Source organism: Athene cunicularia (genome assembly GCF_003259725.1).
Source record: "Athene cunicularia isolate RWA chromosome 7 unlocalized genomic scaffold, athCun1 chr7_part1, whole genome shotgun sequence".
Classification (NCBI taxonomy): Eukaryota; Metazoa; Chordata; class Aves; order Strigiformes; family Strigidae; genus Athene; species Athene cunicularia.
The window spans coordinates 19251031-19278270 of record NW_020799107.1 but is presented as its reverse complement, the minus strand read 5'-3'; the positions used below and the strand labels follow the sequence as shown (position 1 = coordinate 19278270).

Below are 27240 nucleotides of genomic sequence, written 5' to 3'. Positions count from 1 at the left end.
AACGCAATATGATTTTTTAAAATGTCAATTGTTAATCAAGAACGCAGACTGGATTTTATTTTTTTTATTGCTCTCTGCTCTAATAAGAAACTTTCGTTATGTTAACTTTAAGCAACTTATCAGAAATCCAAACCAAATTTTTTTTGTGTTGGCATATCTAGCTATCTGAGTTTCAAAGCGATGCTCTTTAACTATTTCTGTTCCATTTACTCATAATTTATTTAAAGTCTGAAATCAACAAATAGCATTCATTTGGGAAAATTAAAAGATCTTTTTCTGCATTTTTAGCATCTTATCAGTTCCCTAGAGCCTAAACTATTTCTTCTGCAGGCTGAGAAAAAAAGCAAAACTGTAATCATAACTTTTTATTTTAAAATATTTGGAAGCACGTGAGCACTATGAAATCGCACTCTGAGTACCTGGATGGTAAAATTCTATTTGCAGTGCAATAACCCATTTTTCCCAGTTTTAAAAGCAAAGAAAAAAACCTGCTAGGAATTCTCTATATCAAGCTTTGTTTCTATATGCTATGGATCCTGATGCTTCCAAAGAATTTCTGATCTCAAGATCACCATGAAGCAGAGGTGATCCTGACAAAGGCCTGCATAAGTTAATAAAACCAGAATCAAATGCAAAATAAGTCTTAAGAAGCAAAAAGCACTCACTGCTCATTAAAACATTCAATAGGCATTACATTATATAAAAGTGTATCTAACAATTTCATGGAGTCAGCTTTTCATAAAAAGAGGAAAAGGTTAACATTTCTATTTTAAGGAATAGCTAAATTTCAGTAATTTCCAGTTAGAAGATGACATACCAGCATGAACAGAAGTTCCTGAGGAAGAATGGGCCAAACAGCATGTGCTCATGGTCTTGAATTTATGAAAAAAAGCACAAATGCAATCCTGACCACAAGATGCAGTTTGCCAACATTAGCTGACAGTCAAATACCACAGAGAAAATCTGACATCACACTCACTACTTCAGCTTTAGGATACATGGCTTATTCAAGGCTTCATCCTGAAATGTAATTTCCTTGAATATTTTTCCTAATGAACTCTAAGAGTGGGGAGGTAAGCTAACGCTATCATCCTGGCTTTTAAGTCAGATATGGAATGTATCTACCTTACTGCCAGCAGCAAAATATGTGCTTGTTAAACATTACATCATCTTATCACAAATTGGGATATACCTCATGTTTTTCATTCCTTCTTAAAACAACTTCAAGAAGTAATTAGAAAACATGCCAGTTTTGTTTTTCCCAATCTTATTAAAGCATTTGAAGTAGATGAAAGTGATTATTAACACAACATTGCCATGCAACTTGGAAGACTTACACATCAAGGAGCAGAGGGTACTTCTTTGATGAATCAAAATGGGGAGGCAATATCATTTGATACCACAGGTCTAAAAGTGAAAAGACTTTGACTTAGGTCAGTTCTCCAATGAAATAATTTGACATGCTTTGCAATTCACACAAGGGCACATTTGAGTAACTGCCTAAAACTTAAGTAGTTTCACCTGAACTGTCCTAATATATACAGGTAAGAGTTCCTAGCTAATATAATGATTTTTTTTTTTGAAAAATATTTTATAGCTAAGTTAGCAGGAAGTCTGGAACTGGAATGTCTACGATAATAATAAAATTCAGGGACTCAACATGCTGTCTCATAACATTATTCTACATTATGAGCTTATATGTAAAACTTGGTAAGTCTCTACAGTGGTAAATCTGACACTAGCTCAAAAATGTTTCTCTACCCAAATTTTAAATATTTTGAACCTGCCAGATAGGCTTTGCATGACAGTTTGTAAAGCATCCCAGAAACATATCCAAATATCTATTATTTCTCAAGCAACATTGACTCCTGTTCCATCCATGTTACTTTCCACCCAAGTTGGCTGAGAGTTAGCTGAATTTTAAATGCACACCGTGCAAGTTTTGCAAACCAATTGGCTCGATTGTTCACTCATGAATTTTAAAAGAACTAATGCTGCAAAGGAAGCATGAAGCAATGCTGATGGCCTGCACTGCAGTAATAGCCAGAGTGTAAGTCTTACAGAAATTTCTCCAGATATGAATATGTAAGACATTAAAACACACAAAAAAATTAGCAATCTAAATTGAACACATGAAAATACTAATTTTTGTGTACTCTATAGTTAGAGGAGTGGATTTCTTTTTTGATAACATACATACATGGATTTATTTCTCCTATTTGTGACATTAAAAATAGATTCCCCTTACCCAAAAGCTTTTACCCTGAAGAGATGAAATAGTAAGAACAAAGAGGAATAAAAAGATGAATATACAGCTGATAGATGAAGAACATCTTTAAACCTCCATCTTGCCTGGAACATTTCATCTTTAGCCCTAGTAAATGTGACAGAAATAAGACAGAAAATTCAAAGATAAAGAGAGTTATTATATACTTAAGGTAACAGCAGAAGAAGGGAGGCATCAAAAAGAACAGTTAAAAATGACTGACAGAACTCAGTATAGTTTGTAAAATATAATTCCATTAAGAATATTAATTCATTTTATCGAGTAAGTTTGCCATGAAGAAAAAAAAAGCTAGTAGCAAAGGCTAGAGCAAGACAGGTACCAGGCTTCTCACTGCTGGTCTGTCTGATGTTCCTCACCAAGGAGCCCACCAAGAAAGCTTCTATACCCAGACATGCAAATTCACAGGGAAACCACTAGCAAAGCATTAGCAGTTCATTTTCTAGCATTTTGTTCCAGTCCATATTAAAAAGATTTATGTAGCCTTGGAGTGTGAATGTGCTTTTCAAAATGTGACTATTTAATCCAAATGTTCCCCTACACAAAGCCAAAGGTGATTTTCTTGAAATGTAGCCTAAATGATTTTGCAAGCTTTTCCATTTAGATTCTGTCTGGTTTTTGATAGTAACTGACCTTCTCCACTATCTCAACCTGTTAACATAAACCAAAGTGACTTGTACCTGTACATTAACACCCACTTGAATTTATAATTTAATTTAAATTCAACAATGGTTATGAGCATTGTGCCCCACCCCCCATTCACCATATTTATTTATTTAATGTGATGTTAGGGACTTCTGTTTTTCAGGTAATTATCAAGGAAAAAAGGAGTTAAGCCAATTAGTCATGAAAACACCAAGATATCACACTAGGGAAAAACCATACTTTAGATAAGAATATTTTGGAATTTCAGGAAAAAAGACAGAATGTTTGCAGATGTCAAAAAAAAAAAAAAAATCTCGTCTTGACTCTAAATGCTGAATAACTGCAATAATTCCCACTACATCCATCTTTTCTGTCATGTTTTTCAGCAGAACGCCTTAAAGCACTTGGTGAAAGGGGGAGAGAAAAGTAAAAAGGTTTTGAACTTACTGTATCCACCTACACTAATGAAACCAATTTTTTTTGAAGGCATCTGAATATCTTTCAATGCATTTTCCAGTTCAGTGTTATTTTCCAAGTATCTGAGGACTAAGTAATAGAGTTAGTAAGAATCAAAGATTAAATACATTATTTTCAACGCACTGCTCTTTATGAGCCACTTTAAAAAAGTCAATCTGAGATGATGGCAACCTACGCTGCAATCTTAGTTTACAGCAATTTTTTTTCTTCCTCTCAGATTCAATGTTTACGATATAGTTTTCCTTCAGTAATTTAGTAATCAGAAAGCTGGTTTCCCCATGTTTCATTTAAATGCAATTTCAGAAAAACTGAACAATTATCCAGTAAATAAGTCATACATTACTCACTGTTTTCTAGCACAATGTAAAAGAATATTAAATAAACTATGATTAAACATATGCCAAGATATATAATTTATTTTGGTTAAGTATACTAGAGTAATTATCTGAAATTAGGTTTACCCTTTATAACTGACATTTTAATTATTATACTAAGCAATGGGAACAAAATTAAAATAAATTTATAGTGCAATTTTCTGGCCCAACACATCTTATGTTTTAAGACAATCCCATACCTTGATCATCACTGCTCCTGTGCATAGTAGACATGGGCAGGCCGGGACCTGTTAATAGAGCACAAAACCTTCATGTCTGCATGCTGCCTCAAAACACAACCCTCATAAAGTTGAAGTGGGTGAATCATAAAAGCTCAGAGCACGTTTCCCTCCAGTCTACACAAGCTCGATTTTAAGTTAGTAGGGTCTCATCTCAAGCCACAGGATCCTGTAAAACATTCAGACTGTCTCGCAGGCGAACCACATGATTGTGAAGTACTGAAGAATAAAATTTCCACTCTTTACCAAAGTCTACCCACGGTTTGGAAATCAGTAAGCCTTGTCACTGAGACCACAGCAGTCTTCTTCAAACAGCAATTTTTACAACATGACAATATTTCCCTCTCTGCTATCTTTTTGTCCTTCTAGCCCATAGATCAAGGAAGATCTTGGCATCTTAAAAAACCCCATACATTTCAATTCAAGGGAAATTTCAGAGAAGATTTAATCAAAGGGTAGGAAAAAAAAATTATCCCTTGTACTATCCAGCACAAGCACTTACAGGTCAGAGACAGACTACAGTCCCACTGCTTAATTTATGATTATGTTAATTGAATTTTTTTTGAACATCACTACCTTAGTTTTATTCCCACACAGAGCACTTCTCTTTATCCAGCCTGCTCCCCGTCTTGCTCCCAGAGCCTCCAAATTCCTTCTACAGACAGATCTTCCCATGCACCTCCTCAGGAGATGCACAGCAGACAAGAGTCTTTTGTACCCCTTTTAGGTCCACTACTGGATAGAACTATCAAATTTTACCCTGGTAATTTTTGTCAAGGTGATTTTGAGCCTAGGATGGAGTATGTTTTTCCACTGCCAATGCATTTATCCAACAATCTCAACACATATCATTGTTACGCAGTACATATCAAGATCTTGACGAAGTGAACTTCCCCACCCAACTAACCAGTAAGTCATATTTACGTCAACTAATTCTGGATATACTCACCACGACAATCTAGCTGATAATACTGTGCGTCTTTGCTGAAGGACACAGAATAATACTGGCATCTTTCTTGACTCAGATCACAGCTAACACATTTAGTAGAACTTGGACTGCTTTCCAAGAGCACTCTGCAAATTAGATGAGCTTCATTTCAGCGATTACTTTTTTTTTTTTTTTAAGCTATGTTATACCAATGTATGCTTTTTAAATAAGATGACCAAATGGAATATGTTAAAATTCAGGAGTAAAGTCCTTACTGATGTAAAAATTAGAGAAGACAGACTTTAAACTCTGGAGTTCAATTAATACTGCAATTATAATCACAGCAAAAAAAAAGCATGAGAGACTTTCTTTAGGGGTTTGTTGCTTGAGGATTAGTTGTTTCTTTTCACAATTTCCCTTTACTACTAAATTTACATAAAAATATTTATATTTACAGTTTATACTCCTACACTGATTTTCATTAATTATCTTATACAGGATCCCACATTAGACTGTGAACATCCAAATCTTTTATTTTGCAATGCTTTTTCTTAGAGTTACTTTTTCATTAACAAATATTTTACTCATACTGCAGAAAAAAATTCTTACTTATAAAGATTTCTTCCTCCTGGCATTCCATTGTTTTCATTACTAATGTAGTATCTATAAAAGCAAAACATACTGGTTTTGGTAAAATATTTACTGTACATGACAATATTTCAAGGTTTATCTTACATGTTTAGATCAGATTTTTAATGATTTAAATGACAACTTCTCCCTGATCTCCCTCCCTGATGGCTTAAACCCTTGTTAAAAGCTCTCCTGATAGGAATCAATAGCTTGATTACAATACTTACAGGAAGTTATTAGTTACAGCTTCTACGCTGATTACTTCCCATTTTCCTTCAGTAATGGGTACTGGAGCCTGGAGTGGGAGTAAAAGGCAAGGCAAAAAGTAGATCATGAAGCTTCTTGATCACCAGGAGAAACACAAGTCAGCAGTGACTGTCCTACACCTTATTACTTACCTGTGAGCCATTTATGTAATGGATATGCTTGTAGCCTACTGCATTGCTGAAGACTTTGTAGTAGGTAGCATTGTCAGGTGCAAAGTGAGGGACAGATGGCTGAAACTTGAACACAAGAGAGATGTCTATTAAAGTGAACAACAAAACTTCAAAACTAAGATGATAAATTTAGGTTTTGGTATCTCTAAACAGGAGTTTCAATGCTTAATGCATCACTGAATGTACTGCAAAAATTTTTACCTACTGATTTAGTAGGTAGAACCTGTAGCCATTACCATAAAAGTAAACACAAAAATATTTTTTTGCTCCTTAAGCAGCAGAATTTCCCGAGTATTAGCCCTGATCAATATCCCCTCCTACCTTCCTAGGATTGTAAGTTCTAAAGGTGTTCCTGGTTTCCTACCATTTTAGGAAACAATATGTGCATCTACTTTTAAAGTCATTGTTTTAATTCTGTCCAACACCAACATGGAACTGTAACCTATAGCAATATAAAAATCACAAACACCTGTTTTCCTTGAATTTCCCATTTTAAAACACATATTTGTGAGCAAATTCTTTGAATTCTATGCACCCCTCTATCCAAAGAAAATGAGCTGTTTTCCAAGAAGAAATTTTGCTAGTAAGTAGGTGATTACAAAATGCCAGAGAATTTAAATGGGAATGATATTTTTATGAAGGAACTACCCATTTATCAACTGCAACTGATGGAAATTAATGGATTCCCTCTACTGACCGTCATTCGGATGTGCTTCACACAATAGAGAGAAAACCAGAAGAATGAAATTAAGCAGAATGAAATAAAAGTTCTTTCTGTGATAAATATCCAATTGACACAACAGAACTACCTCGGAGATGTTACACCCATTTTTTGAAATGGAAAGTGAAACAGAAAGATGAAGTGACTTGCCTCTGGTCACTCAGTAAGCAATAACAGAACTTGAGTCTTCCTAGCTCATGTGCTCCAGATAATCTCTCCTTCTTCCCTAGCAATATTTTTGCAAAAAATAACCTGGCAAATATTTTGCTAGCTTCTCCCTTATCGCAGTCTTGCTTTTTCAAAGTGTGACTTTCCTTCAACTCAACTGGCAAGCTCTAACTTAGCTCATGACCTGGAAGCCTTATGCAGTAACACAGGCTGTTCTGAGCATTCTTAGATTAAGTACAATTTCATCTCTTTTTCTGAAAAAAAGAAAACAACACTATAGAGGGAGAACTATATATTTTATGTCCATATATAATTTACTGAAGTTTGTATATACATTTATATGAATTGAATATACATATATATGTGTATATATACATATCTCATATATATATAAAAATATCCCATATCAGTCAAGTGTCATTTTATCATCCCTAAGTAGATAAAAGAAAGGAATAAATATACCTTTCCTATCCCCTCTTCAATCCTCCCTACTTTCCACTCCCTTCTCAAATTCAAGATTCATACAGTGAGATTATCTATTTCTTCCAACAGCTCCTAAGATGTGGGTTGTCTCTTTAAAAGAAACAAAAAACCAACAACCTAGTTTAATGGCACAGACTTGCATTTTGCCCTCTCATTTTGCACAACTGTTTACAAAGTCTGCAGCTTGATCATCACATTGTCTAATTGTGAAGCCTTTGCTGCAGAGAAGCAAAATGTGTCAGCGTTAAGGCCTTCCTTTCCATATCAAATTTGACAGCAGGTGGGTTGATCTCTCATCTTCATACTGCGGATGATTTCATCCCTGCTGTTGCCTCCCTCTTTGCATTTCTTTAAACTTTCATTTTTGACTTCAAAAGTGAATTAGTGACTAAAGCATAATCAGTGTGTGGAAAATGCGGGAGTGGAAAGTGTACTCTGTGTTCTCATCAAAAACTCTGAAACTCATTTCTCCCTCCAAGTCTGAACTTTTGCATCTCTGCTTCACTTCCCCCAGATCTTCTGTGTAGTTCATTAGGTGCCTACTCTCTACCATGTACAAAAGGACTGAGAGGCAGCTTGGAAAGCATCATCCAGACAGTAGCGATTGGTTTGGCAGGAGTATATGAAAATCTTAATCTGGTCAGTTATATGCATCTTGTCCCCAGTTCTCTTCAATCGATATTTCAGGTAGCGGAAAAATAAATAAATAAAAAACCCCAAAGAGAACCTGGAATGGTTTGCTGCAACCTGAAATGTTAAAAATTACTTTCATCCTTTATGCCTTTCCTCCAATACAATTCAAAGGTTATAGGACACACTTCTTAATATATTTTATCCCCTAGATAATTCTGGAGGTGGCAGGAAGACTGGAGAGCAGCCAAACCAGCATAGCTGACAACTCCCCCAGAACAAAGGGAATTCTGAATCCTGGCTCCAGCACTCCCCCACCTACTGCTACTGAAGTGGTAGGTCAAAATTAAAAAGGAGTCTGGAAGGAGCACTCTGGTTTTTGGCAAGCTGAACATGATGCATTGGTCACGGAGGATGCAGTTACTGCTCCAGCCCATGCTGCACTGTCAGCCCAGCATGGGAGTTCAGAACCCCGTACCCATAAAAGCTTAAAACTGGGAGTGGGGTGGCATAGCAACTCCATTTGAGACCATTTTTTCCTATGCATGTAAAATTCGACAAGTAAATGGATCATACCTACACACAAGAGGCACTGCAATTGGCAAGAAGCTCATACAAAATTTTCATAATTATCAGTGTTATTTAGCATGTAGCAGTTTTCAAAATTGAACACTCACTCTGCCAATCCAGCCAGTTGTACTTTCTTCCTTAAGTTGTTTTTCCTAAGAAAGAAAAAACAAACAATCCCACAACAATTATGTTTATTTTACACCAGGCTATGCTTCTACAAAGATAAACATACAGAGATATGCTACTCCTTTCTAGTTTCATTTATCAAGCACTGTGACATTCCCACCTCATTTTTCTTACCTGTGGACATGACCAATTTCCAGTAGCACTTTCAAAGTCACAGACTGTGAGGACTGAAAAATTCTGAATTCTTCTGAGCCACTGCAGACAGATCCTTTCATCTGTCACCCATGTTACAACACTCAAATAATGATCCCTGAAAACAGCAATAGCATTAGATATTTAAAATCCTTGCTGTAATAGCATACCATACCATAGCACTCAGCAATTCACTGAATGAGACTCATCTGGCTATTTTCATTTCAATCTACTCTTCAACAATAAACAATGATGCAAACCTAATTGAGCCATTTTTTTGTCAATTGCTTTTGCTGCTAGTAGATGCCATGGTTATCTTCATTCATACAATAAAGAATTAGATGGTTTGTACATACCCGCTTCCAGAAAGACAGCAATTAAATTCTAACAGTCAGATCACTATCCTCTAATGCATAAAATAATATCTATTCCAGACTGTTCATAAATCTTGTACTCTGTGCATCTAGAGGAAATTCTTCTAAATATTAAGTTGTATGGGCCCTAGATTTTAGCTGCATGAAGTTGGTTGCTTGTAAGCACTTTCTGAGTGATACACATATTTGTTCAATTTAGTACTTTTTTCCATTAGTTAGAATGGGGGGAAAGATCATACCAAGAACAGATATTACTATTTGAGTATTTTATGTTCATATTCAGAATACCATCTACTTGACATGAAGAACTGGAGTATCTGAAAAAAAAAATCATTTTCATGAATATTCCTGTATATTAATTTTAAAAAGGCACACCAAAATTTTGTGGTTTTGTTTACCATTACGATCTGCTAGATGTACTCGTCTTTTCTTATTTTAGATCTCCCCAATCTCCTATAAGCCTTATGAACTAAAATAAAACAAACCTCCCCTCCAAAGCAAGTATACATTTTTAACTGGAATTTGCACATTTGACGTAGTTCCAAGTTCATGTTCCCTTTTTCCCCAAAGTTAGTTAACAAAAATGTGTGGGAAGTTTTGTGGTGAGAGTAAGTATCTTCGTGATCACTGCTGGGGTGGGGGGGAGTGGGGTGAGGAGGGAGAAAAAAGGAAAAGAAAACACTACAATTAGTGTGGATGGATTAAAAATATATGCTAACTGGTTACTGACCACTTTCAGGTTTATTTCTAGATTGCAGGTTAGAAACATGAAAAAGGTCTATTTTTGCATTTATATTTGACTAGGAAGTTGGTAGGTCATTTAACTGTTACTGTCCCTGGCTTCAAACAATATATTTTTGACCAATAATATTATAAAAACACTCTGCAGGAGTCTGTTTGAAAATAAAAATCAAATTGATATTCTTCATGTACCTATAATAGTGGTTTCCCCTATTTTGTAAATGGAGAATGAGCCCCACAGCTTCTGTTCCTTCAATGTGAGAGAAGTTAACAATTCTGGAAACTATAAATCATCCATCAGACAAGACAGACAGTACAAGAAAAAAAAAACACCAACAAAAAATTATTATGCTGTTATTATAGGAATACATCTTCAGTTTTCAACAACCCATGAAATGTTAACTAAGCTGCAATTAACTCAAAGTATAGAGTACTGTAGTTTTGCATTGCCCTTCCTCATTTGCTGCTGAGAAGGGATATTCCTGCAATCACCGTCTGGAGCTCTCTACTTTGAAGACAACTTATTTTTAGGACGGATCATTTCAGACAAGAAGCATCCACTGCCTTCATCCTCCTGTTAGCCAACAGGAGCCCCCAGTACCCATGATGTTAAAAGCGGTGTTTAAATGCTGTATGGATTTCATGCTGGTCATTCATGCAAAAAGCGTCAAGTTTCATCTACCATCTTACATGGCAAAGCACTGCCATTCCAGATTCTGGCAGCTCTCCTTGGCAGGTAGTAAAACTTTCCCTCTGAAACATAAATGCACAGTGCACCCTTCTAATGTGGGGGTACAAGTGCTGTGCATACAAGCAGCTCTGCAACAGGCAACATTAGCAGGGGCACTGCCCCTTGACATCCACACTCAGGCAGGTGGGGTGAGGTATGCCACCAGTTTGAATTTACTTATTTCCAAGGAAGTAAAACCAGAATTTTCCACCGCAAAAATTTAAGTTTTCCTGTCATACAGCATTCTAAATATAGGTACTGTGCAAATATGCATTATTTTGTCCTTCCAGGAGCAAAACTACCCAACAGTAACACTGCACATCACTTCCTTTTTCCCGCTCATGTACTTTTGCTCTTGCAAAATTCCCCAAGACTTGTTCTGGCCACCTCAGTGTTTACAGGATGCACATGCTCATTATTTGGATTAGCTGTTGGGAGAAAGACTACATTTCCATCCTTACATTCATCATTCAAGACTTGATTTAGCTTTGTATTAAACCTCATTTACAGAGTGTTACATTAATTTAAAAATGGATTAACTCCACATAACTCAGGCTTGTGTTAGCCAGATGGGTACAAGGCTGGAAGGCAGATGATGATTATTCTCCCCAGGTCACACAACAGCGCTGTTCAGCTTCATTAGGTGTTAACAAAGGGAAAAACAACTCTAAGACAGCAGAGATCTTAACCAGAACTGACCAAAACATAAAGGGCTTTTAATTCTGAGGCTCTGAAATTATGGAGAAAAACGGCACACAACAGCTATATAACATCTAGCTATTGCAGTGTTACTGTAGAGAAACGATAAACAACATATTCATAAAATCTTGAGTATCTCAGTTAACGCAGAGATGTCAGTTACACTGTGGTGAGGACTGAAACAGAATAGCACTGACATTCCAGTTATAGCTTTTTGGCCACCATGTACAGAATGCTGGTTTTATGCAGTAGCTAACAGACCTCTTTTGTTTTTTCTGAAGTTTATCAGTATAACCTGCGCTTCCATACCCATCATGTTTGTAAGTGCAAACCTCTAAAAAATTTCCACAATACTGTTAAAAAGAAAAAACAAAACCCAAGATCTGGGATACCAAATTCTGTGTGCATGCATTTTAAATCAATTTAGCTGCTCTTTACAAAATACATTTATATCATGTTGTGCATTTCCAGTGGCATTTTGAAAAATACAATTTTCCATTTACTGTGAGAGGTGCCGGTTTTCACCACGTTTCCAAAGAAAACAAACATTTTAAGTATAAATCTGAAGACAACCATGATACCTTGCCTCAGCAAGGAGTCTGCTTCCAATGAAATCAAATCTTCACTTACCATTAAGATTTTGTTTTGTTTTTTGTTGTTTTTTTTTTCCTCCCCAGTGAATTGGAATACATATATTATAATTTGATTATACCAAAACTTGCTCATATTAAAGTTGTACTGTGAAATGACTTCACCATAGTTAGACTCCACTGAATGTGATGAGCCAAGAACTTGTCACATTCTGAATATAACATACATGGAATATGCCATCTATATATAATCACTAGGAGGATAATCTCTGTGCAGATTTTCTCTGGTAAATCTTGTTGCTACCAGAGCCACATGACTGGGAAAAACTGCCATATACACAGAATTATAGGGTGGTCACAAATAAAAGCTCCTCCTCCTCCACCAAAAGAAACAAATAAACATTCAACCAAAATTTCTTACCCTGATTTTATTTCTTCAGGTGGAGAAATTTCGGCAGAGCGGAACTCGGGAAGAGATTTAGTATCCACAATAAAGAGTTGCACAGTTGGATTTTTAGCTCCTGCCTAAAAATAAAATTTTTCATTGTACTTTTGAAGAGAGAACATTCCTAGTGAAGTGTTTGAAACTATAGACAAAGGCATTACTACAGACCATCAGGTAGAACCAGCCAACTTCAAACATGTGAAAAGACAAGTTCCTAAATGCAGTTCTTAAGATCAATACATAAACTATCCTTTGTATTTTTTTTTTTAAATGTGAAAGTGTTACTTATGTATTTCTAGGTAAGAAAGACTACTACATTTAGAAACATTTGTAACTACAAAGGGCTTGCTGTACCCAAAACACTGTTTGACCACATCTCGTCCCACATGCCACACACAGTACCTAAGAGTGAATCAAATCCATTTCTAACAGACAGAAAAGTGCTTCTTCATGGAAACATACCTTACGTTAAGTGATCATATAAAAGCTGCCTATACCACAAACAAATCTGTGACTGTACCATGCACCCCACTATTTTTAATGTAGTGCTACTGACAGCAATATAATAACTGTGCCAGCAACAGCTTCTCTAGTAGTTAACTAGCCAAGTCCTCATAACAGTTAGGTAGTAGTAAGTTGACCCCCTCCAGAAGTCAGGAATATTTCAAACAAAGGAGTTTGCAATAAAAGGCGTAATTTAATTGGCAGTTCATTCCACATCTCTTCACAAGCACCAGGCTCAGGGCAGAGCACCCTGACAAGCAGCTGTCAGGGAGCAGCAGCTTGCTGTGAGCATCAGTGACCCCTCTGGGGCAGGCTCCAAGGAGACAGAAAAAGGCAAGTGCTCCTGAAGCCTTGGGAAGAGTAGGGACTGACTGACCACGGCTGCTGCACAGGAAGCTAAACTTAGCACAAAGAGGACCAGAGGGTAGCTTTTACACCAGACAAACAGCTGTATCAGATAAGCAATCAGTTGGCTCTATCAGCTGTTCTGCCCCAGTCAATCAAGAGTGAAAATACCTCCCTGACCTAGCCAGATCAGCATGGGAGAGTTATATAGGTGTCCCAGCCCAGAACAGAGTATAAAAACCAAATGATGAACAAAAAGAACTGAAGAAAGTGATGGGTTTGAGATGGTTTTAACCCATAGATTCCTTCCTGGCAATGGGGATACTCAGCACTGTGGCAGTGAGCAGATTATGGAGACCAGCAATGAGAACCAAGTTTGTATTGCAATTCAGCAGTATAGTGCAATTCTTGTAGTCTAAGTGTATTTTGTACTTGTGTCTTAAGTGCATTGCTCTGCTAAATCAAAATCCCATATAATGTCAGATAACTTCACACAGGTCAATTAAGTCTGAAACCCGCGACTTGTGGAGTATCTGAAAGAACCTCTTTGGACTCTGACTCTCACACCATTTAGTCCAATGACAACTGTGCCACAAGCAGTGAGAACAAAGTCATGTGGAGAGGAAAGGGGAGGAGAAGGAGCTGCATGCACTAAAGGCTTCATTCTCACAGCTAAAACTGAAAGAGCTTTAGATGTGGGCAAAGAATCCCAATATAGGACGCATCCAACAACTAAGAATGCTACATTAGTTGAAGAAGATTCCATTATCAATACCACACACAACCTTAACACAATGTACATCTGCCAAACACTTTTACCAACTTGAATTCCTTAAGAGAATCTACTCGCTACCTCAAAATTTTCTGGTGAAACAATAAAACCTTAAATCATACTTTTTTTTTTTTCCCTTCCTCTGGAATAATAAAATACTTTAACATTGCCAGATACTGTTGACTTCAGAAAGAGTAATCACAGCAAGCTGTTGAGGAGAGACAGACAATATTTTCATTAGCAGAAATGGATTAAATGAGACTACTCTCTTAATGAAACTGCAGAACATCCATGTTTAATAAATAACACAGACCTTGGGATACGGTATTCTAACGGTCTTTGGATACTGCAAGGTGTCCTCAGAATAAAAGGAATACTCTATAACAGGAACTTCTGTATCATTAAATGCTGCATATGCCACAAAATTGCCATTTGGAGACCACCACAGAGCAGAATGGGTGCCAAACATTTCCTCTGAAAGAGACACAAATGTGTTTTAAGTTATAATTGATGTTGGCTCTTCTATCCTAGGTACTGTTCTCATTAGTTTTTAATAGGAATATTTTTTTTTTAATTGAAGTTCAAATACCAAAGTGCAGACTGTCTGTTGGTGTTCTGAAATGAGACGGTAGATCAATGCTTATAATCTAGCCTAAGAAGCTAATTCACACACTATGATGTCCAGTGACATGCTGCGAGTTAGGCCAACTCATTTCCGTCCTCAGGTCCTACTAGCCCAGTAAGGATGCATGCTTCTGTTAAAAAACATACTTAGATTATTTTGAACTTTTCAATAATAAGAAATAACAGTTATAATTAAATAATTATAATAAAACAAAGTTTTTACATCATAATGCAAAGTAAAATATGCTTGACAGTTACCTTCATAAACCCAATCTGGTATTCCATTGAAAATTTTATTTTCTTCTCCATTTTTAGTGATTTGCACAGGTTCTGTTGTTGGTGAAGTTTTTATATAAACATTATTATTCCAAACATATGCCTGGAAAACATCACTGTGATTACAATTACTGTTAAAGTAAATCCTACTTCCTTCCTTTGCCTAACCTACTGAGAAATTTACTTGTACACCAGATGACAAAAACATCATTGATACTTCATGAACTTGAATTACTAATACAAATCATGTGTAGCAACTTAACTTCAGGCCTAGATGCAAAAACCAAGCAACTATGATAAATGACATGATTACAGTATCAAGTTTTGAAAACATTGCTATTCATTTTCTGTTGAGAGACAAGCTTATTTTCCTTCATTAGAAATTGTTTTTCACTAATTTGTCTTTCAAAGAAAACCATCAGTACTTTGATAAAACATTGATGGGGGTCCCAGCATTGCCAATAAATCTGTAAAGATGGTGCATTTCTTCGGTAGCACTCAGAACTACTCTAGTTTTTGGCACCTGCTTGCCTCTCTTATCACCCCCGTTTTTCCTCTCCCAAACTGAAGAACACAGTTTTATTCCACAGCTTTGCTCCAAGATGCAGAAAGCTCTTTTCAACATTCTTTGCTTCTGCAGCTGGGCTCTATAATCCTTATATCTACAAGCAATAAGAATAAACACCACATTCTGCTCTAATAGCTCTTTAGTCGGATCCAATGCTCACCACAGGGAGCACACAAGCCTTGCAAACACAGTGGCTGTCACCATTGCCATGGATTCGGGAGGAGAGGAGGAAGAAAAGGACAGTGGGAAAGAGTACAAAACAGATTTTGATCCTCTAATCCCTGTTACATGCAGCTACCAAACAAAACTTCATTGATTAGGGTGTAATTAGGACATAAAAATCACAGTGATGAGTAGTCAGACAATTGTAATACTGCTGCCTTTGAAAGGGATGAGCTACTGTCTGCAACTGTAAAAACATGAAGTTCGTGTGCATTTGTGCATTTCATGACCACTGTGGCCACTACAGGAATACATCTTCTTTAACGAACAAGTCATAACATACAGAGGGATTTTGGAGTCTTTCCAGCAACAGCAGTCAATTTGGAAACTAGTTCAGCTACTTTATCTAACAGTAGGAAAGTCCCCAAACCTCAAGGGTACAGACAATGTGAGCTTCCACGTCACATCTACAAAAATGACTGTTTATATATTTTACTTATCTTTACTAACCAGTTTGTGACCAACAGGTGACCAGGATATATATTGTGTATCATTATGTAGTAGTCTGCCATCTAAAATAGAACTGGAAAAACAAAAACAAAATGCAGCTAAGAGAAATCAGTGAAATGTCATTTCATTGCAAAATAATGTTAAAACTCTGTCTCGTGTACAAAAATTACTGACCTGCTATTGAAATCATAGATGTGATATGAAGCTGTATAGGAATGCCTCCACAACTGCAAAAGAATTATTTTTAATATTAAGAAAATAAATTTCACTGGGATTTACATCTCTTATAGTTTGAATTACTGCTGAAACCTTCCTCATGCTTTTGTTTAAGACAAACAGAACACAATGAACATACAAGGGTAACAAATCTCTGCAAGGTTTAGGAAAAAATTGCCACTGCTCTGGGGCCATCACTTAAATGCTATGACAGAGGCCACTGACTAAGGATAGAGATACAGAGGCCAGAGATGCTGTGGATTTTCAGAAATCCTTGTAGCTATGTGGCAGACTATCGTAGCTATGCACAGTTAATCCTCCTCCTTCTGCTTTACTGGCGCACTTGCTGTTTTCTGTCTCATTTTCCATGCTGTATTATTTAACTTGGCATCTTACTGTTCAGCAGTCCTCACAAGCCCCAGCAGTATTTCTATAGAAGTTCCTCCAGTTCCAGGGTGACCTATTCCCATTAATACTGTCACAGAAATAAACCCCTTCTCTAAGAAACCTGCCTCTTGAAGTCTGTACCACTCTGTGGACACTTACAGAGAGAAAGACGATGATGATAAAGCAGCCACATTTAAATGTGTTCACTTCGTGGGGTTGAAGAGGTTTGATATAGCCCACATGTTGACATGTTACAATAATGCTACCTTCTATGATGGTTCTTGAAGATTTGTATGAAGATATAAAACAATAAGTTAGGACTACACAACCAGATGGCTATTACATAAGAAGCGTCTACATCCTCATGATTCATTTTGTTACTCTGTTTTCTTGCAATAAAGATTACTAATAACGTAACTTTCAAACACACTATTATATAAAGGTTAAAAGATCTTGCTTCAGCATTAAAATAAAACTCTTATGACTGCAACAAATAAAATACAACAGAGCAATAAATCACAAGTAGAGGGGATGTCTAGGGTGGCTGGAAAAATATAAGGCATTTTGTGGCTACTAATGATGCAGTGAAAACTCAAAACAATTCTAAACAATTCAGAAAGACAAAAGGTAACTGGCTTAGTAGTACCTAGCAAGGAAGCTAAAACTGAAAAGAAGTGATGACTGAGTGCATGGATTGTGGCTGGCACACTGTGAGAGGCATTTTTGGACTGCAAAGCCAGAATATGCAGACAGAACTCAGTGACACAGTGCTTGAGTATTTGTACACTGCACAAATCAGCACTGAGCTTTTTACAAACAAAACAGGCAGCTCTCTAGAAAAAAAAAAAAAAAGGAAATAGCAACAAAGTTACTGGTTTCTCAGCATACAAGCTGTAGGGCAAATTATCACCTCCATTCCGTGACTGTCCTCAACAGCACACAGAGTCAGGTTTTCATGCCACCTGGCATAAACGTAGGTTGACCTTTGTTGCACGTTTCAGAACCAAACCAGGATAAGGCATATGCTAAAAGTTTTTCACATGCTTGGTGACAGTAGCAAACAAGGACGCCCAAGTCCACTTCAAATGCAAGGGGACAGCCTTCCTTTATAAGCAGATGCTGCTTTTCATTCATCTCAGTTTGAAATTCTTATGTCCTAACACCACAATATAACAACCATAAATATACACAACATGTATGTACAAGCATATGTATCTACACATCACTTCTTACCCACACAACTCCTTGGACAGTCATGCCTATCTACTCTTCTAGCTTGTCTTCCCAGATGAACCACTCAGCCTCACTTTCCTTGTGATATCTCCTGGTCTACTTTTTATCCAGCTTCTTTTCTCAGGCAGTCCTATCTCTTGTGCCAAGCCCACAGTCTCTCTTCTTCTCCGTCTGCCTGCCCCACTTCACTGTTCCCCTACAGACATCCATTCATCCATCCTCCTGCATTTCCCCCACATTCTCTCAGCCTCTCAGTTGTTCCCAAATCTTTATTTCTCAGTTTTGTCCTCAGAGAGGTAAAGTGCACCTGTACCTTTGTATAGCTGTACTGCAGAAGAGCAAACTTTTGGTCAGGAGACAATATAACTGTGGTTGCCTTGTATTTATCCTGTCAACAAAGGGCAAAAGGAACGCATTAAGCACTGATTTCAAAGAAATGCACAGAACAAAACATTAAATTTAGTATCTTTCCCAACATCTGCATATATAAGTCAACGTACTAATGTTGTATTCGCCAAGATTACTGAGGATGTTCCTGTGTCAGCATTGATACGTAGAATGTTCCCATCAGCTGTTTTGTGAAGATACTGATTTCCTAGAAGAACAAGAGAGCTGCTAGTAAACAATAAGTAAATTCCTCATCAGTTACTTCTCTTTTCCCCTTATTTTTTTAAGTAGTAAATAAAATTCAAAAATCTGGTCAATGTTGCATTTCCCACTTCTGTAACAAAATGACGCTTATTGAACAAGAACGTGTACAAAAACTAGTCCTGGGGCTCACAGCCTCTGCCTTCTGGCATCTCTTTCCCTTGGGACACCACGCATATTCAAAAGGAAAAGGGGCCTGTATCCTCCTATTCCCCAATATCCTCATGCACAGGAAGCTGACACACTTTGTAGGATAACATGCTTCTACAAAAAAGCGTAGAAGCAAGTATGCTCTTTCAGCAGTAGGAGAATATAGCTTGCCATGAATGTGAACATGTATTGAAAGGAGGAAAAAAATAAAATAAAAAAAACTACAACTCTGAGCTACACACCTTTCTATAACGGCACCATTAAATAATTTAACTTTTTTTTTTTCAGGATACAGTAGTCACCTCAGCTTACTGAAGTTAATAAATTTTCTTGACATTCATGCTGTATGTAGATATCAATTACCTGAAATCCACTGCAAATTATGTGTTCTGTACTTGTAGTCATTGTTCAAGTAATTCTGTAGAGTGTATGTTTTTCGTGAATCAGGCTCAGAGGTACTTTCTGAAAGAAATAGACAGAAGAGAGATTTTGACATTACTGCAAATTGTTCCACCACAGCTTCTTAGCCCGACTACTAAAATAAGTATGGTTTTGTTGCCGGTTTGATGTGTTTTAGCTAACCAGCTCTAAAGTACTAGCAGTGAGAAGGCACTAAAGCTTTAATGCAAGATAAATTCAGTAAGCATAAAATAAAGGAGTATTGCTGAGATCATTCAACAAACTCACGTAAAATTACAGATGCCTTTGCTGCTATTTTACTTTAAGGTACACAAATGCTGTTATCTTTTGAGTAAATGAAAATACCTTTTTGATAGTAACAAAAATAAAGAGACGACTTCTGGCCTTCTTGTTTCAGGAAACATGTACTTGTACTCCTCTAAAATTGAAAAGAAGTGATCTTAGTGCCTTTCCCCCCTACATTCACTCTGGGAATTTTGCTGCAGAGCCCTGACTGCTAATATTTGCATCAGATATCCATTGTGGGGTGGATCATGCAAAGCAGAGACATACATGCTCATATTTGAGAGTGGTGGATAGGCAAGGGTGTCCAGATGAATGAAACGTGGCATCCATATGATAAGATGTACAGACCTTGAAAGATACCTTAAAATTAAAGCTGCTGCTGTACTTTATCAGATGCTCCGTAATACTGCCGCTCCTGTTCGTGAACCATTCAATTGCGAATCATCTGTTTATTGTTAAACCCATATTTCAGAAATATCTCAAATAAAAAAAAATCTGAGCAGTAAAATTTTCATGGAAGGTCCAATTTAAAAACAAACAATTAAATCACAAATGCTTACCGATAAGCTTATGATGAAATAACTGGTTAAGTATTTATCCCTCTCTAGATGTGTTTTACACCAAGATATCTTAATGTGTACTGCAATATTACTAATTTGACTGCAAAATTAAAGCCAAGTAACTGGGTTACTATGAAAAGACTAAGTGAAACTTTGAACCCAGTTAAGCTAACATGTTTGGTTTCACAGAACAGCTTCTATGAAAAAGATTTCTTTCTTAATGGCTGCAGTGCACAAGCTACTGTTTCCAAAGTCTGAAAGGTTCAAATAATATTAATTAAAAAAAAATGGTTTGTGAGTCTTTGTTATATTTTTTCACTGAAAACAAAGACTATTTTTTTTTTTTTTTTTTTTTTTTTTTTAAACAGAAACCTAAAATCTACCCTCATACAGATCTACACAGTCCAGATGGAAGCAATTTTTATTTCAAGTGGATAAGTCATTACTTTTTTGTTACTACCAGAACAAATCAAAAGACCTAGGATAAAAACAATTGATAAAAACACTCAAATACAGATGTGGTGACTGATCAACCAAGATAATAACCTGCCCTATCAATTCTTAGAAATTCAGTCTTTCAGGTACTTTTGAACAGCCAGACTCTTCTTCCATTATGCTGAAGAAGAAAAAGAGCACAAAGTCCTTGGGGACATACACACAGAGAAGCACCTCACAATAATTTTTGCAGGTTATCTTTCTGCAGATTAAATACATGCGACACCTGGAAGAACACCACGGGAAGATATTTATATTAGCTCTTACAGCTTTACTCTTATTTCCAAACAGTAAGCACACTGCATATATATATATATATATATATATCACAGACTGTATAGACACTGATGCAATAAAAGTCAAGAGCCATAACAATGATTTTAGTCTAAGATGCTCAGCAAAGGTTAAAAATATTTCTTGCTCAATTTCATCTGCAATTTGACTGTTTAAAAAATTACTAGTCTAGATTTCTTGCTCATGAAGTTTCCTGCAAGAATATTAATTTCTCAGGTTAATTATTCTATATTAACTGAATATTTAATTTGATGGATTATGAACAAGTGTGCATTTGATATTCAGGGACTGTTGTCTAGTTGGGAATATCACTTCTCTCCTTCCTAATTGAGTAAGTGTCATTTTCAATTAGAGGGGCTTCAGAAAGCAACAAAATTCTCTCTTGGAAAAGGAGGAGCAATTTAAGACAGGTGGCTGATGAACAGGTTTAGGGATTTTTCCAAACTGATGAATGTTTTTCCCCCCTGGTGACATACATATTTTGCTGAGGTCTCATTACTAAAAATCAGGCCACTATTAAGATTTGTTGGCTGTGTATAAAATTAAAATTTCATTTTCTGTCAACACCTTCCACATAGTAACTGAATATGAAAACATACGCCAAGCTGTAAGGGTACAGTCATAAAAGATCTAGTTGAAGTATTTTCTTAATTTAAGACATAGGCCACTACCAGTATATTCTTACTTATCCACATTATGCCACCGACCAAAGATACTCGACATACATTGAATTCTGTATTTTGGTTCTTCTTGTTCAGATTCCAGTTGAAAGAAAGTGTCAAACAGGTTTATTTTGACAAAATAAAGTAGCTGTTGACATTCAAGAGCATTTTATTGGCTTTGAAGATTGGATACAGGTCAATGTATGTTCCTATTTTAGCAAAACAGCTTCTTTCACTCTTAGGTTCCTCAGAGAGGCTGTGAAGGCTGATTTTTCTTCCTATTTTTCATTTTTGACTAACCCAGATACAGACTTATTTTTCTAAATTCCAAATGACTAGCTCTTCATCTCTACCCTATTCTCAACCCCAGCAACACATATATATTTCCACTGTTACAATGATATACTGGAAATATTTACATCATAATACCCTATTACAATAGCAAAAACTTAAGTAAGTCCTTCTGGGAAGAAGGCTCTTAACCTTTTATGCAAGTAGTACTCATAAGAAGTTGATAAACAGTTCTGGTTTAATTTTAGATTTTTTTTTTTTCTAATATGTCACCCTTTCTCTAGAGAAAAATTGAGTTGTTTTCTGTAGGTGTAAGGTGTAAGCAAGAAGTTAACTATTGTGTAAGGTTTATGGTATGACACACCACCATACCAAAATCTAAAGTTGTTGACAAATTACTTTTGGTATACGTATTGCTTATTCCCCAGTGTCAAGACACATTTTACTAATTTCCATATATAATAAAAATGAGCGAAAAATTATGTAACTAATTTAAAAGAGATGGAAAACTATAAAACCAGTAATAATGGAAGCTTTACTGCATGTTCACCACTACCAAGAGAGATTGGAAGAACCACAAGGGAAAGAGAAGTACAAGCATGATGCTCAGCAGTAACAAGAAAGAAAGGGACAGAGAAATGATAAAAATCAGAGAAGGTGAATGAGTATCGCCATTTTTAAGTGACAGCAGAACAAGAATGATAATGATCTGCAATCTAAGAATGTAATTTAGGAGCAGCGTGAGAGATGCAAGAAGGGAAACCTGACTGATTCAGTAGTTAGTCAGAAAAGTAAGTGACATTTCAGGCTATTTTTTCCAAACCTTCCTTCTTCCCTGTTTCTCTTCCAACGTGTGTAAAAAAGCACTCAAAAACCTTCCCCCCTACACTCAAGCCCCCAGTTACTGCCTGGGATATGTGACAATTAGAGCACAGAAATGGATTTCCAGCAAAGAAGAAAGTAAAAATTACTCTACTGGGTCAGGCCAAAGGTTCACTTAACCCAGAACCCCATCTGATACCAGACATCCAGGAGAGACCATAACGAACAGGTAAGCGCCGTGACAGCTCACCCAGGTGCCACTCTCTGGGGCTACAGAGACTTCCCCAGAGAGAGTTAATCATTAACTTTGTAATCAATAGCTCTGGAGTCCCTCTCAAATTTGCCCCATCTCATGCAAAGCAAGGAAATAAAAATAGCAGAAGCAATCAGATACAGATAGCAATCCACTGCTCCAGATAACAATCCACTGTTGGTAATTTTTTTTTATATTGCATTACTCAACATTTGAATTAAGATAGATAACCGAGTTAAATGACAGTTACAGAAGTCAAGGACATATAGCAGAAAAACATTTCCATTCTCTACCTTTTCCTTCACTATCTAGGAAAGTAATATATCCACATGTAACATGAAGACTACAAGGATCTTGTAATGCAGAGCAAGGTGGATAAATATGTGGGGGAAAGAGGATAGCTAGAACAGTCAGATTTAAGCCAAAAGACTGTTTGGTCAGACAAGTCTACAGCACACTCACAACAAGGCAGTTAAACTGCTTTATCTCCCATACAACTTTGGAGTGAATTTCAGCCATGATTTTGATCAAAGTTGTCTGAAGCTCAGCTACTGGAATTAACTACTGCTCATGATTTATATAACAGTTCTCTAAAAAAAACACACACAGAGTCAAGATTCTTATATAAACTTTAATTTTTGAATCTTGATTCAAAGCTATTCTACTTCAAAGATCAATTTCTGATCCATAGATTTAAATTCCCTCACAGATTTTCTAGCTTTCTTCCTAAACACCCTTAAAGCTGATGCCTTTCAGAAACTGAAATAATACAGGACCCCTTATTCCCATGAGAGATCACAGCTGCCAGATTCATTCATTTTCTGGCACAGGTCTTCAAATACAGGGGCTGTGTATCAGCTAGAAACCTCTCTGTATTCTAAACATACTGTTCAGTTGCAAGCAGGGTGTTGACACTGGCAATAGGTACTCCTCCACACCACCTAGTCACAAATTTGCTTGGTTCAGGACAGAATGCAGATAGAATAAACAGGAGAAGACTGTAGATATGACCATCCCCAACAGAACAATTATGAGAGCTATTTGGAGACTTTTATTTCTGTTTCATTTCAGTTATACATTAACAGGGCTGTGAGGAAGATCTGCAACCTCACCTCTCTTGAGTCCTTGAAGCACGAAGCTGTGTCGCAAGTCCCAACATTCTTCAACTTCAAATCCAGGATGACAACACGAACTTACTGGACTTCTGCTGCTAGTAACCCTTATCTCTACTTATGGTAGCTTTCTACCAGCCACTAGCAATACCCAACATATCAGTTAGGCATCAGACTCACAAAGTACCATCAGGCATTTTAAGGTCATTAACTTCCCCAGCACCTGCTATGCTTTTGCCAACCTCTTCTAGGTACACTTCTATCAAAAGACCACAGAAGACCACAAATTGTATCATCCAACCATGGCAGGGATAAGCCTTCTCATTTCATTAATATCTTGCCCTTGGAGAATTAGGCCTCTGGGTGAAGGAACCTGTTTTTTGACCAGACACTGGTATAGGACCCCCCACTCTAAGGCTGTTTATGACTTGCTCGTAACAGCAGAATGATAATAGATACTGCAACGTCTCCTTCCTGCTCTCAGCATTGGCTACTCTTCCTCTCATTCCTGGACCTCCTGCCCAGCTGGCTGTAACAAGAACTGCTGTTAGAGAAGAGGTAAAGTGTATGGCAACTGGATGTTTCAATCTGTCTTTTGCATGGAAAGTTGCAGGAGAAAAAAAATGGGAGAAGCATAAGTAAATGGTAAATGAATTATGGACAGACCACAACTTTTAGAAAATACTCATGCTTTAAGGGCAACCACTTGGCTCCTGTAGTCACCTCTTGAATAGCTCCTCAAAGCATAATAATGCTTTCATCAACAGACTTAAAATACAACCTCCAAGGTTGTTTTAAGATTAAACTGTTTGATAGCTCCATGTTGTTATTAAAATAAAGTGGCAAAATAGGCAGTGTGTATAAACAAAAACTATAGAATTTTGTATACGGTTCTGGCTGAAGACCCTTAAGATAAATAGTGAAGGGCTGCACCCAAAATTAGGGAACCCTTTTGAAAATTTAAGTCTGCAGTATTTGCTTATGCTAAATGGCTGCAAGAGAAGTAGCAAAAATTTCACTTGCCAGGTCTACTGCCTATCCACAGCCAACAAGCCAGAACCCCTCTGGAGTGGCAAAATTTCAAAACCTTCTACTGCACTGGAACCCATTTATCAAACTAATTCTGTGCTGTATGACTACTAAGCTTATGAAATGAAAACACACTGAAAAGCACAGTGTCGAAAAGAGCAGCAGGCCAAAGGTAAGAAATCCAAACTAAAAATTATCTGTGTATATCAATAATCTTCATTTTCACTCCCTGCCCAATGCTTGAACCATTGGGATGAAATGAAGGCTTGACTGCAATTACAATTACTTTTATCAGATCAGACTTTGATTTCACGTAGTCAGTCATGTGAGCATCTGCTGCTCCTCCCCACCACCCCTCAGTTTTGCCACCTCTCATTTTGTACTCAGGCCAGCATCTGTACTGCCCCAGGAGGCCCCCTCAGCTGACTTGCATGCCATGAGGTCATTCGTAAAAGCTGTATAATCAAACTGTCAGTGATTAAGTGCTCTGGCCTATAAAGCAGTAATTACAATTGCACCACCTGTACACTCTCAGCTAACAGAAAACATTTCTTTAGCACCCTTCAGTCAAAAATTCAAAAGCATCCTGCAGTTCCTGAACTATAATGGTCACAGTTGTTTTCCAGACATTACTGCTGGCCTGATTTGGGAAGAGATGGGAATTCAAGTTTTTGAACTGGGACCCCTCTAGATAAAATAAGGATTGAGATGGAGACACCTAGTGAACTACTTGGGTGTGCTAGGTATTTTCCCAGGCATTAATTTGAGCCAACAGTAAAAAGACTGACACATTGCCCTACTCTTTTATAACCAAAATGACGCAAGTCAAGGCTGACAGCATGGTGATATTCTGTATGTCATCCAACAGAAGTGTTTCTTTAAAGTAAAATCTATTTACTATATAGCTCAATGACTGGTACTGAATTGCAGCCACTTCTACAGCAAAAGGATTCCTATGCTAGTTTATGAAAGAAGAAAACCCATTTGATTTTCAGTAAAACAGCACTAGCATTAAGGTAGACAAACACCAACTCTAGCAGTTTAGGCCTGCATACAGAATTGTTTCACTAGGTGTTATGCCTGCACACATGTATCTTGTAAGCCATCAAGACCCTTTCTCTTGTTCTTCCAACTTCTGAAACTAAGAGTATTTTCTGTCACCTCAAAAATCTGCTTTTTTGAGGTAAGTGGCAAAAAGCTCCCCAAAAATAATAGAGAGTCAGCATCCATGTATGCAAGTTTTAGCCCAGAAGGTATGTAATTCAGATATCCGGACTTTGAAAATCTAGTTTTCAATGTTTCTGATATTAGTAATGACAAGGCTGAATTGCAGAGAAATTTAAGCATAAATTATGCCATATGAACACTAGTGACACAACCTTTGCCTCTGACATAGAAAAAACCCACCGTAACTTTCTGTGCACATAAGCAATTGCTGTGTTTATTTATGAACACGCTGTCAAGATCAACATACACATCTTCATGCTCCTTGGGGTGCATCTCTAACAGAAGACCACCAAAGGTCTAGCCTAGAAAACACTTTGTTTCCTTAGAGTTTGCAGTGCTGAATTCTACATATCACAACTGCTCAGCTGTCAGTCCTAAGAACACAAAAAGGGAGATTAACCTGAAACTCTGTCCTACCAGCAGGAAGCAATGCACTGCTTGAAGAGGGTTTAATGCTGTTTCACATTAACACTCAGAACTACAAGGGCAACCTGGAAAATACAAACTGATCAGAGTCCAAACATGCATACCAAATCTTTTTGCTACTTTTCAGAGCTCTGTCACTGTGCTGCGTCTATAATTTCACTCAATAACGTTAACAAAAGTTGTGCTGAGAAAACAAATTAAAGGGAATATAATCTTGTCTCTTCAAACACCCTAGAAAATTGACTAACTGGCATTTTACTCCTGGTTCTACAGCCTTCTGCTGCAATTGGAAAGGAAAATGCTGAAAACGATAGCGCTTGTAATTCGTATTTTCTCAGCTCACAGGGGGATCGAGGGACTTTTCAACTCCCACCTCTCCCCGCACCCCCCATCCTCAGGTGAGACACCTTTTTGACAAAATACCTCCCAGTTTCCCCAGAGCTCCAGCTCTACCAACCCTGTTCCCTAAAGCACAAACTTTGTTAC

General features: G+C 37.0%; 1 protein-coding gene across 1 annotated transcript in view; it reads right to left on the bottom strand.

Annotated features, from left to right (window-relative positions):
• DPP4 (dipeptidyl peptidase 4) overlaps window positions 1-27240 on the bottom strand; it is a 40834-nt gene that overhangs the window by 13340 nt on the left and 254 nt on the right. The window contains exons 2-18 of the mRNA XM_026852469.1: window positions 19242-19340; window positions 18581-18675; window positions 18394-18468; window positions 16419-16471; window positions 16245-16317; window positions 14987-15107; window positions 14418-14578; window positions 12460-12563; window positions 8887-9022; window positions 8694-8738; window positions 5976-6080; window positions 5805-5872; window positions 5557-5610; window positions 4969-5093; window positions 3981-4028; window positions 3377-3475; window positions 1338-1407 (exon numbers count right to left, since the gene is read on the bottom strand). Of these exons, the coding sequence (XP_026708270.1) occupies window positions 1338-1407; window positions 3377-3475; window positions 3981-4028; window positions 4969-5093; window positions 5557-5610; window positions 5805-5872; window positions 5976-6080; window positions 8694-8738; window positions 8887-9022; window positions 12460-12563; window positions 14418-14578; window positions 14987-15107; window positions 16245-16317; window positions 16419-16471; window positions 18394-18468; window positions 18581-18675; window positions 19242-19340 (1531 nt within the window). The remainder of the gene's footprint in view (window positions 1-1337; window positions 1408-3376; window positions 3476-3980; window positions 4029-4968; window positions 5094-5556; window positions 5611-5804; window positions 5873-5975; window positions 6081-8693; window positions 8739-8886; window positions 9023-12459; window positions 12564-14417; window positions 14579-14986; window positions 15108-16244; window positions 16318-16418; window positions 16472-18393; window positions 18469-18580; window positions 18676-19241; window positions 19341-27240) is intronic.